Genomic DNA, 13510 nt, shown 5'->3' on the forward strand with positions numbered 1-13510 from the left:
ACCAATTTTCTTTGAATTTTTACTCAATTAGTAACAGTCTGGTCAAATCTACTGAGTAATTAATTCATTTTCTCTTTTGAGATCTTCTGTCACACTCACTTCCTTTTATGTGGACTTTTTTTTTCCCAACTCACATGCTTTTCACTTTCAAGTACAAACCTCTTCTGTGTTAACGTGATATTTCTGCAGGATGTGAAACTTAATTTAACAGTGAGTACATTGTCTTAAAGCTACATGAAAAGACTTTTATCTTTTAAAGTCAAAATCTATTATTAGAGTGACAACATTGTGAATATAGTGAATGGCGTATTTCTCTTTTTTGACGTGTGATATTAGGTTGTTCGTTTGTTGAGTGAAGCCTGTCATTTAAAAATATATACATTAATATTCTCTTTTATTACACGGCCTTTGACTCTTTACTGCGTCTGCACCTCCTCACCGTCGCGTCCCAGCGTTCATACCTGCTGATAACATTTGGAGAGAGGAGGAAAGCGTCATCCTGTGTGTTGATTAATCGCCTTTTCCACAGCTCTGACCTTTGGCTCACACTACTGTTCTTTAATCACACGTTAAAAATTCAATTTTGTCGCGTTTATAGCTGATAGAGTCCAGACTTAAACCCTGAATGTGATTAAATAAAAAAAAGAAGAAGAGGAGGAAGATTAAAGCCCTCATTTTGTCAATGTTTAGCGAGTTCTGTCACTTTCATATTTGACCTTGATCGTTTTCCAGAAACATCCTGTGCCTACCTTTACCTTGACATGAAACTCTTCATATTTAGGTGCCTGTAGCAAAAATAAAGACTGACGTGTGATTACGTTAATTAACTTAATTAATTCAGTTACTTTTTCTTCATGCAGTTCATCATTACAGCAGCTAAGAGCATGACATGTTCAATATACACAAAGCAAATTATACAGTCAGTTTTTATAGTAAGATGAAAACATTTGTCATTATGTATCCGTCCCTAATTAATATAGATGGCTCGGTCTAATCAGTGCTTCTTGTTGCTTTTACATCAACCTGTTTGAGGCCATTCAAGCAAACTTTAACACATGTGACCACTTTGTGTAGTTCAGGTTCTCTTTTGAATGTAAATAACTATTAAATCTCACTGCTAAACTGTTAGCTATTTAAAAAGCCTTTTTAACTTTGTTAAAATCGTAACACATATGCATGTCAGCGCTGTGACATTAGATACTGAAATCTAGTAAAACCAGAAGTTTGTTGAGTTGAATTTATTCCGTCTGTTCAAATGGTTTCCCGAAAAGAAGTGAGTTAAACAATGGAAACACATCGACCACAAACCACTGTTAGTCACACAATGCCCCCTTTTTTATCTGTTCGTTTCTATTTATAAAAATGAGTCCAGTTTCAGTTTCCATACTCTGCATGTTTCCTCGACATTGGGAAATAATAAATACATAGAATCTTTCATGACTGGATGACACAAACTGTATCACAATAAAATGTTTACTATCAGTGGATATCGATAGTTATTGATAGTTTTTATTGATCTATTTTTAATAAAGACCAACAGAATAAAAGTTTATTGGGAATATAACTACTGTAATAAAAAGGCACACAAGTAATCATTTTATTATTTGTATCACAATCTTTTTGTCACCAGGCGCTTGACTCTTCACAGCACTAAGTCCAACAAAGCAGGAGAAACACATGTATAAATGATAACATTAAAAATAGGCTGTTATCCACCGAAGGAATTTGTGGGCTGTTTTAGGACGGCCTGAACCTTATGTTTTCCCACCACAAGAACTGTCACTGTAGGGCGTCTTTCAAGGCCGCTTGTGATAGAGATAAAAGCAGGTACTTCCGAGTGGCCCTGAAAAACTGCTGGCAGATCTCGACGCTGATTGGTTAGTCTCTTAGGGAACAAGTGCCTTGTTTCTGCCCTCTTTGTCCTCAGCAAGAAGCGCTCTTCGCCATCTGCAATGTGAAATTCCCCATATAAACCAACATTTTAAACACTTTGTTGTTTTATTTCCCACATGCTCATAGAACAGCATCCAGTAACTATTTGTTGTCGTTTTGCTGCACTTTATGTTTGAGCTATTGTATCATAAACCACAATGGAAACAGAGATTATGGTGTCACATTAGCATCACCTGCACTGAAAAGCGGCATGATGGCTTTATTCCTCCACTAAGCCTTTCCAATAAACAACTATTCATGATACTGGAACTAAACTTAACAGGGCGACCAATAGTTTCACTTAATATGTTCGTGTCTCTTGTTTGTGTTTCGGCCTGTTGGGAAAACAGTGCCTGTAAGAGAGACCCGATAATGAATAAGAGCTGCTGAACGACAGCCATCGTGGTTCCCAAAGCTTTTATCATTTCCCAGCAGTGGAACAAGTGAGAAGGGCCCAGACTGACTGTGCTGATAGTCCGTCCGTCAGGGAGGCTTAACAGTCACAAAGGAAACTGCTGCCGTGCGCTTCATTTACTCACAGTCTGCCAGGGCTCCTGTTTACCGCCTCAATAGACCACCGGGCCACAAATAAAGAGATTGTCTCCCACGGTCTGAAACGTTTGTTTAGCAGAGTCGAGGCTGTTTAAAATGCACAGCCAGCTGTCTTCTACAGAAATGTGTTCCTTTTTAGAGTAACAGATAGCGAGTATTTGAGGGTTAATGTCGGTGTAAATGCTGCTGAGCTTGTGTTCGCCAAGGTCAGGAGAACACGCTGGAGTCTGATTGGCTGTGGGATTTCCTGGTAGAGTTTGGAGCCACCCAATGGAGAGAGAAAGAGAGAGAGAGAAAGTGGGGGGTTAGCAGGAGGTGATGAGGTAATGCCTGGTTTTTCATGAGAGAGGGTGACATCATCGCTGTGGCATTCTGGGTTGCCATGGAGAAGGAGGGGGGGAGATAAATTAAAAAGAGGGGGCGCAAAAAAGGGGGCGCGTGGGAATGGGACAAACGTGTCTGCACTGGTGTGTTCATGTGTAAGATTGGAATAAATTAAACCGGTCTAGTTTAGATAAACTCATCTTTTGAGGTAGATTAATTTGGGAGATGATTTGTCACACAAGTGTCAAACGGGTAAATGTGTTGTTGTTAATGTTTTTGGGCATCTTCCTTTATTTCTCTGGAAAAAAATGAAGGGTGGAAATTTGGCTCTGGACCAGGAATCCCAGTCTATTTATGTCTCAACTGAGGGGGAAGACAGGGGTCTCCCCCAGACAGTCTGCCATTTCCTCCGCTAGACTTTCAGCCATTTATATGTGTGTGTGCGGGTGTGTGATTGAGACCATCCCTCAATCCCACAGCCCCCCGTCTCCTGCCCAGAGGTTGTATTTTCTCTTTGTCTACGAGGATTTCAGCTTAGCCTGCAAGTACAGTAACAGCAGCCAGCTCTTTGGCGCAGCAGACTCATTTGTTTCTGTCAGCATCACTTGACGTCTGTTGTCTAATTTTTCCTTATTTTACCGGAAGGCCGTCCAGACCCGCGAATCGGCTTATTGATCAGAAGTGCTCTAAGCATTTCTGCTGTCTTTGCAGATAGATGGACGTCCTTCTGAGCTTGACGCAGATGATGGAGAAGTTAATAATTAATGAAGAGATGCACACGTGTTTGTTCGAGAGGTGTGGCTCCTCGTAAATCTTTCAGCTTTTCATCTGTCGTCTTGTAATGATCCCCCTCCGCACCTCCACCAGGACACACACACTCTGTTTCCTCTTCATCCCTCCTGCTTCCTGTAGCTGCCTCAGCCTACGCGTCGTTTAATGACCTGTGGTTAGATGTACACACCCACACAAACACTCACACACACACATCATAAAACGCTGACCAGAACAGCGTGGTCAGCAAGGTTTGCGTGGGAGTCGGATTAGATTCTGTTTTTTTTTTTTCACTTTGAGGCCTCTCTGTGATCGTCTTTAAAGGAGGTCACAGAATAAACAAACTGCAAGATGTTCGAATTTCGTAGGTTCACATACCGTGTCGCTTTGTTCAGATTAGAGCTACGACGATGAAATTTATCAATTAATTGACTGACTGAAAATAATATGTATTTAGATTGACTGAGTATCTCAGTTGTTTTCAACCAAAGAAAATGGGAAAATGCCACAAACGTGTTTGTTCCAGCTTTGGAAACTCTAACAGTTTGGGTTTATCAGATTGTAATTGTATCTTGATAATAAATTGACTGTAACCTGGGCTGTAGGCTGTTGTAATGGGGATTATTTTCATTCTTGTTGACATTTTATAAACCAATTTCAAACTGAGATTTGCAAAAGATAATGTCAGGATCAGTGGAAAGCGATGATAAGATATACTGATAAATGCAGCAGAACAGAAATGTCATGTTGGTACGATTTTAGCTGAGCAGCTGCAGTTCTTCTACATAAAGCTCTACATGTCCGTTCAGCTTCATCAACAGACAGCTGAAATAATGGAAACATTTAGTCCCAATAAATAATAGTCTGCTTGAATGTATGCCATGGTCTGCTGTGTGTGCGGTTATTTATGTTTCTCTGAACCTGATTTATTTTGAAAGGCAGTTAGCAGCTGGAGGCTTTCAACTAGTGATTGATTTATCGCTGGGTAATCTGATGTCATTTGTTCTGTAGGAACAAGACGTGCTAAAATGTACCTTTAAAGGTTTGTTTTTTAAAAATGTATGTATTTATTGCATCATTCTTTTTCTTTATGTTGCAACCAACATTCCAGACCCTGAAGATAATCAGGTTGCTTCAGTGTAGGAGAAGCAGCAGCCTCGAACCCGTTTGAAAAACAACTTAAACAATTGATCCATCAAAATAGTTGCTGATTTGTTTTCTTGTTGAGTGATTGTGTAATTATTGCATTTCTTGATGCTAATACCATTATTGCCAATCTTTCAGATACTTTCTCGATTTATATTTCATCTAGTCTGTGAAAATTTGAAAAAGTGATTTTAAAAAAGATGTTTAATTTCTGTCATTTATGACAAAAAGCAGCAAATTCACATAGCTTAGACGTTAGAACCAGAACATGTTTCATATGTTTGCTTTAAATATGTCTGAAACCATGAACTGATGGTCAAAATAGCTTCAGGTCAGTTTTCTGTTGCTCAACTAATTACTGTAGCTTTAGTTTAAACAAATTGTGTAACACAATGTGATGTGTGTGTTTATGTACCTGCTGCATATGCTGAACAGTTACATATGTTAATGCAGATTAGACGTTCTGAAAGCAGTTGTATGTCATCATGTCTTGTTCAATATGTCTGCACCTTCATCTCCTTTCTGTCAGAGGGTTTAAATCCATTCATTCATTCAGACCGTTCAGTTCATTCATTTGTGCCGAGACAAACTAATCATGTCAGGTATTGACCCAGGTCAGGCTGCCAGCATGATAAATAGGTGAAAGCTGGTTTAAAAACATATTGCACTGTGAAACTGTCCCAAGGGGTCGTCTCAGTGGGAGTAATAGACATGAATAATAGCAGCTAGAAAATAAAAGCAGAACATGGAAAATTCATTAGACTTAGTCAGTCCTACATGCACATGTAAACATATATTATTACATCCCAAAATGTAATTATGTATTCCTTGTACTGATTTAAAATGTGCGTTTATAATTGTTTTTACCTTAGATTTCATGTTCACATTCATAAGAAAATCATATTTTCCCTGTGACACAAAAATAAATATGCCATGATTTAGTTTTTTCAGATTTAATTAGTAAAATTAAGTTAAAAATTGAAAAGCTATGCTAGCAGCCTTTCTCTAGGAACCATGTCCAGACATTGATGGATTACAATGAAATATTTTCCAGACATTCATGGTCTCCAGAGAATAAATTGTAGTAACTCATCAGTTATTACACCATTATTAGCATCCTGCTGCTTTTCATGTAGTGCTCTCATCTTGTTTGAAGTATTCATTTGTTCATCACTTTGGTAGCATTAGCAAGCATCCTAAATAATCATATTAACTCGAGGTATTAACATTTTTAAAAATCCTGTAACCCAAAAGCGTTTTATAAAAGAGACACCTTGACAGGAAACCTCCAACAGAAGGCAAGTTTGACTTTTGCTTTTTATATTTTGAACTTCAGTGAATTGAGATTTAGATATTTGGATAACTTCCTCAAAACTATGAAACTGAGTTTTATTTTCATGATCTTGTCACAGTCTCACAATGTTAATCCATTTGGATTCTCACCTGTATCACTATGAAAAATCCATAAAATCCACAGAAAATATGTTGGGCCTATAGATGGCAGCAAAATGTATGTCTAAGAATACACATTTGAGAAAGAATGATCTAAAGATGCCAACAAATGTGGGCTTAAGATGTGCTTTAGACCACCTGACCAAACTTTTTTTTTTATGATCCATGTGATTTTATGTATATGTCCATAAGAAATTTAAATGGGGGGAATTCAATGTATTTTACAGACTTTCCATATAAACTGAAATATTTGCAGTCTGAATACCATGGATCCGTGTGCACGTGCAGTCAGCTTTAGAATGTGGAAGCAAACCCAGAAGGAATATCTTGGAGAGCCTTGGCCATCTTTGAGTGTGGTGTAGAGTTTTCCCTACTGATGCTAACTAGATACACTAAGTAGGAGAATGTGGTAAACATGTTAGCATTGACATTGTAAGCACATGCTGCCATTAGTATTGTTTTACAGCCTACAGACCTGAAAGTAGAGCTGGAAAATCCTTCACCTTTCCTCACCATATTTATCCCAAGAAACCCGTGGTCACATCTCAAGGGGGACATTTATACTTGGACTTAAATATCAGGACTGCATGCTTAAGTATCACGCTTTGGTAGACACTTTGACAACGATAAGCTCTTTAGAACTCGGTTAAGTTTAGGCGCTTTAGTACTTTATTAAGTATTGTCAAATGTCATGATTTGGGTTAAAAAAAACAACCCTTTCACAACATGTTGGAAGTCTCACCTTTATTTTTAAAGTAACTAAGTGAATAACAAAGATATGTAGATTTGAAAAGCATACATCACAACGCAACATTATCTGGTGGAAAATATGAGCTCTTCAAAATGCAACTGAGAATTCAATTTGTTGTGTAGAAATGGAGCTCCGTGGAGACAGTTGTTGGTTGTTTATGTCAACACCCCTCTAAGATTTATCTCATGAATGACCACCGGGTTGGGAAACACTGACCTCAGGACAAAAGAGTTTCTCTAAAGAGTATGAAATCCTTGAATGTTTCAGACACCAAGTAAACATGAAAGCACTGAACAGGAGCCACATTTTTGTGGACTCAGATGGAAGAAGGTGAGAGGTCGGAGAGAAAGCTGCCTCCTTTTGACCTGAGAAAGGAATTTATTGCTCTCTCAGACACTTGCAGCTAATTCCATCAGGGATTGGAGCAGGAGGGATGGGGGGGGACGGTTGCAGATTTACTGACTCCCCTCCCTCAGTCTCAGCTCCTCCGTCATTGGTTGTTTCCTGCACTCAGGCATCCAGCTGGGCTTCATGGTGTCTGAAAGCTGCTCTGCTCCCTTTCACTTGTCTACAGCAGATATTTATGTCTGAGCCCCTTTGTCTCTTCACTTCTTTTACATTTTTCTTGTGTCTTTGGGCATTATATCTTAAATCAGCCTGTATTATTTCAGCATTGTTCATTGAAAATTTCATTTTTTTTTTCTCTTGAATGATTTGTTAGAGAATATTTTATTTATTTATTTTAATTTTTTGCACAGTAAGGTGCTAGAGCTTAGCAGAGTGTGTGAAACTGTTAAGCTTTCACCCAGTTAGATTTTCGGAGCATCATAGCAAAGCGAGCAAAGACTCTCTCTGATAATCCTCTTACACATCGCTGCCAATGCACACACAAATACAGTCGCACAAAAACATCCAAAAGTAGAACCAACAAATACACCTTAGTACACTAACCGCAATCTCGGACGAGGAATTCAGTTTTATTGTGGTGCTGTATTTTTTCCAACCAAAGTGAGGCCTCGCTGCTTGTCTGCTTTACCTTTGAGATAAGATTCTTGTCCTGAAGGCACAAATTCTCCATCTGGGAGTCACTAATGTATTCACTCATATCTTTAATACTCCGCTGCCACTCCCAGCCCTGCTCAGGGAGAGATTTGTGCGAGGTAGCTGAACCTTCAGAGCTTTAGGATCACACCTGCCTCTCTGTGTGTAGTTGTGAACATGCACCCGTGTGTAGCCCGCCCAGGTATGACTTTGCCACAGCAGGGGTCTGCAGGATGAGTGTGTGTGTGTGCAATGAAAGGCAGTTATTGAGCGGCTGAGAGCCAAGACAGCTGAGTGGCTCCTGGCTCGGTGCTGCGGACGTCTTCTGAAAGCCTTGACCCACTTCCAAGTCTCCTCCCCCCCACGCTAACCCAAACACGCTGCATACTGAAGCAGCTCCGCCACAATCTGCTGAGCTGCAGTGAAGCTCTGCATGCAGACACTAGGGAGACTGACTGTGTCAGTCTAATAAATAGAGTGCAAGTGTGTGTCTGTCTGTGCTGCAGCATTACACTGCATGTGCGTAGATGGTTTGCAGAAGGTACAAGACCTTGGGCAAAGTCATGGAGAGATGCTACTTCTCTTGCATATATTAATGAGACCCTCACTAGTTGTTACCAACCGACTCAGCAGCAGCAGCAGGATTCTTTTTGGTGTGATGATGAAGAGCTGCAGGAACAAGAAGGGGACATGTAACGGTGATGATTTGGATCCAATCTAAACCCTTGCAAAACAATTCTGCTGCAGAGAGGTGTTTTCAAGTAATCTGCCAATTATTTATCAGTCATTTGGTTTACTAAACGACAGAAAATAGTAATAAGTGCCCATCATATCTTTTTAAATCCCAAAGAAGCATTTCAGATATCTTGTTTTGCGTGAACCACAGACCCAAACACAAAAAAGGGAAAGCAGCAAAATCTGCACAAATAAGAAGCTGAACCAGAATATGTTGGTCTTTTGGCTTTAAAACTAAGTAATTGACCATTATTACAGTTGCAAATTGTTCTATCAGTTGAGACAGAGAAAATATATGCATTGCAACTAATACATTGCCAGGCATACTTATAGTTTTAACATTCAGTCTTTTTGGATGGTATATTTATTTTAATCTTGAACCTGTTCTGATTATGTTTGTTTCTGATCCTGGAGGGTTCAAGCTGAGTTTCAAACTGATGCATTGATGTAATGTACATACACAATGTCAGCAGCTGATTGCATTAAATTGTAGCCCTTCTGAAAAAAAAGAACAATAAAGCCCAGGTTTGAACTCAAGCTGTCAATAAACAAAAAAAAAAGAAAAACAATAAAGTCCAATTGATCAAATGTAAATCCCGCTTCTGTAATCAGCCATTGTAATCCGGTTTAAATATATTTTGAAAGAATGTCAAAAATCTTTGACTTTTTCAGAAAGATAGGACACCACAGCAGGTTTTTGTCAGAATAAGCCAAATCCAAACAACAAGGACTCAGCAAAGCCACTAAAATCAAGAAATTAAAATTCATGGTAATCAAAACAGAAGGAAGCAGGGATGAGATATGGGACAAAGTGAATGATTGTGCTCCTGCCTTTAAAGCCACGCACACTATTTAATACTTGCAGATGTCGTTTTAAGCTGCCCTGCGCTGAGACGGGGCCAGACGGCTGGCTGATGGAAGAGAAGCTCCACTGGGAAGAAGTGGAGACACTCACTTAGTCATGGATGTTAGACACAGAGATTTAGACAGATTACAAACAAGCACACGCAAGCCTGCAAGCATGTCAGCAGTGCACTGTCCCACCAGTGCACGGCTGTGTATTCCATACGCAAAGGGATTAGCACACATTTTGATTTATGGGCACATGCAGAGCAAATGTGCCTACTTACATGAAAACACAGTGTTTACAAGATGAAAATGTGCAGAGAGAGAGAGACTGTTTCAAATCAATGGGAAGATCAGCAGAGCGCTACCTGGGTTTTCCAGTTTTCTGTTTCCAAATGTTGTGTTCAACAAAAGGTCTTGACTCATATGAGATTATTATCATCTTTCATGTGAAGTAGCTCTTATCGTCTGTCATCAGTTACCAGGAAGTAACCTTTGCTCACCACTTTTATTTTGAATATAAAACCAGAATCAGTTCATCATTCTGTGTGAAGTTATTTGCATTATCTGTAACTTGGAAAGTGATCACCGTCTGTCTCCATCCCTTTGTCTGTCATCTGTGCTTCAGTCTGTCAACGTCTGATGTCTATCGGACAGACTGACAGATTCCCGATTAAACTCTGGTGACAGATCAGACAGAGATCCACAAATGAGTATGTCTTCTGGGCTCAGTTTCAGACTGTCTGCCCAGTCCTAGATTGTGGTACATTGATCTGGCTGATTGGCCAGTTCAGCACTTTAAAGGTGGTACTGATATAGATATAGATATAGTCTCTTTTCAGCAACACAGTGATGTGTTCCATAATTACAAAAGATGATAAAATTGTTTTTGGACATTACTTCAAGGTTCTTTTTTTTTGTTGCATTACTTAACCTTAAAATGTTGTTAAAGCTGGGGTTGCCAGTATTTATTTTTTTTTTGGCATCACTGGACAAAAAAAATCCATAATAACCTTTCAGCATATTATATTCATGTAATCTGAGAAGAAACTAGACTTCTGCAAGATCTCCTTCTTCTTCTTTCAGGCTTTAGAAAACCTAGCGTGTCACAGGAGATTTTAACCAATCACAGGACTTTTCTCTGATTATACGATTATACGATATTAGAAACCACAATAAAATCCACAGTATGAGCAGGATGTGATACAACTGGTTGCATGGCAGACTTTCACCTGGGTGATTGAGATTTGAAACCCAGGTAAAGCTACAAAGGTGAAGATGAAGCTGTAAATTTTCAATTTTTTTATTTTTATTTTTTCACCTTTTCCAGAGTCGTTCCTACTGCAGCTTTAATACAGCCGTGGTTCTACCTGTTTTTTGCCTTTTCCAACAAACACTCCAGCATGATCTCACTTGTCTGTTGACTGGTGTGTGATACATCCACAAAGGGACTTGTCATCATCGTGAAAACTATAATTTGGGGCTCTGCAAGGTGTCATTAGGAGGGTTAAACTATGGTTTATGGAGCACAGTACAATGTAACATATATAATGTTCTGTCAACACAATAACAACTTCACTTGGTGTTCGCTTCTTATTAGAGTTCCTGGAGGTCTGACGTGCCAACTGAGTGACACACTAATGCTGTTCTGCTCGCTCACATTTAATTTTAGGGCTTTTACCAAGGAAAAGGCCAAAATATTTTCCTGTTTCATCTTTAAACATATGAGCAAATTCAACTTGTTTTGCTTTTTTTTCTGTCTTAGGTTTTATGAATTGAGAATTTTGGAGTTTTGTACTGATGTTTAATATATATTCATCATTTTGGGCTCAAGTTGCTATCAAAATAGTTAATGGACCCACGAGAAGAGAGTATTATTTCAAAAAACTTGTAAAATGACAGTAAGATGTGCAGCTCTTTTGAATATTAGACTTTCTCTTGTTTCTGCCGTTTGTCTGGATGTGTTTTCATGTTTACTGGGATCTAAAAGAGCAACGGCATGATTTTTATCTTCAGGCAACCATCCAAATGTGTCAATTAAGCGCTCATTGGTCTATTTTCGTCTCCTCGTCTTTCAGGTGTTGTGAGTGCAGCGCCTCACTGTCCCACTGGTATTATGAAAAAGATGGACGGCTTTTCTGCAAGAAGGACTACTGGGCCAAATTTGGGGAGCTGTGCCACGGCTGCAACGACCCGATCACCACCGGCCTCATCATGGTAAGAGGATCTATCACCTCTCATCACCTCCCGCGCTCTTTGTTTGCTGATAAACCTCAAGTTACAGCTGCGACACTCGGAGAGTCCATACATTTACAGTCCCGCCGGCTGCCGTGCACCAACATACATAGACGCACACAGGATCCGTGCCAGACCTGTAACTGACCCTGATGCCTGCGGCTGCTTTGTCAGGTTGTCTTACGGACCACCAGTGAAAGTCAGGGCTGTTGTTGTGACACAGGAGAGGATCTCGTGCACAATAGATGCGGTCGCAGCGCTGGAAAGCAGATAGACTCAACTTCTGCTGCTGCATTATAGAGAAGACAAGATACCAACATGAGAGGAGAGTTGCACCTATTTGTTGATTAGTGATGGAATAGCACACAATCAAAGCTTGGACAAACTGATTAATATTATATGTCGGTGTAATAAAATATGTCGTCTTTGTATGCCTCAGTTTCCTGCAGGCACAAAGTGGCAAAAAAATACAGATGCAATGCAGTTTCCTTGGAGCGGGAGTTAAATTTTGTGCCTGTGTGGTGAACTCTGGGCTGCAAGTGAACTCATCGCTGGTGAGGTGGTTGGAGACGGTTCGCCGAGGTCGTGTTTGTGCTGATTGGGTGGTTCACAGTGCAATTTTGGCTTAAAAACAGGCTTCTGTGCTGCTCAGGTCACCTCTTAACACAGTCATTTTAAGAACTTTCATTTGCAGTACCACACACACACACACACACAGACATCTCCAAAATGATACACAAAGTAATGTTTGTTGAGTTTTGGTTTGCATAGTTTCACCATTAAAGTCATTTTTTGAGAAAAGATTCCAAACAATCTTGAGGTGCAGCTTGTTAGTTATGGGTATCTGCATCTTATCCTTGTTTAATGTGATAATAAACGAATTATCTTTAGTGTTTCGGAGTATTAGTCAAGCAAGATAAGACATGTAAGAATGCCAACTTCATATTAGAAAATGAAACAGTGTAATACAGTCTATATATCCTGGATTTTTAATGCTTGGAGCCACAATTCTTGTATTTAGCAAGTTTTTCTTAATTTAGTTTTCAAATGTGACAGTGTACCTGGACCCTGCTGCATGTTTACCACACACTTTCCCTACCTGCTGGCTTTTTTGCATAAGCTGCTGGGTGTATTTAGAAATATGATCAGTGTGTGGAGTTGATTTATGGAGCACACATTCTGGTAAACTGCAGAGTTGGTCTTTGCTAATCCTTATTGTGTTCACCCTTCCCAGTAAGGTAGAATTTGAATCATCAGTTGTGGTTGCAGGTGATATGAAAATTCTGTCAGCTGTGGGAGGAAATATGTGAAGCTCGTATTGTGGAAAACTGCCGCCCGTCTACTTTGCATGAAGATTATATGATGGGAAATTATCTACAGCCAACAGTAACTAATCATTTTAGAAGGTGTTATTAGTAGCATAAAAAGTGCTTTTTGAAGTGGCATTTCATTCAAGTAAGCTCAAGTTGTACCTCAGTTGTAATTTTATGAGCATTTTTAGGTTTAATTTTATACAAAATGTTAAGTGTTTTTTTTTTGTTTTTTTAAAACTTTCCTTTTAAATAATTTTAATGGAGCAAACTAGGGTGGTTACAAAATGCATAGTGGCTAGCCAATGTGATAAATTGCCTCTAAAGCCACCCAAAAGCCAGACTATTGACTGAATCAATAATTCACTCACTGTCTGTGGTCCTCTGATAGAGGAAGTCTGCTAAAGTGAAAAGC

The 13510-nt window shown here is 39.3% G+C and overlaps 1 protein-coding gene across 2 annotated transcripts in view; it reads left to right on the forward strand.

Moving 5' to 3' along the window:
* The window catches only part of limk1a (LIM domain kinase 1a), a 57490-nt gene that overhangs the window by 16337 nt on the left and 27643 nt on the right, over window positions 1-13510 (forward strand). For both annotated transcript variants that reach the window (XM_008276346.1, XM_008276347.1), the window contains one exon: window positions 11629-11767. In XM_008276346.1, the coding sequence (XP_008274568.1) occupies window positions 11629-11767 (139 nt within the window). The remainder of the gene's footprint in view (window positions 1-11628; window positions 11768-13510) is intronic.

Source organism: Stegastes partitus, unplaced genomic scaffold (genome assembly GCF_000690725.1).
Source record: "Stegastes partitus isolate 25-593 unplaced genomic scaffold, Stegastes_partitus-1.0.2 Scaffold69, whole genome shotgun sequence".
NCBI classification, from domain to species: Eukaryota; Metazoa; Chordata; class Actinopteri; family Pomacentridae; genus Stegastes; species Stegastes partitus.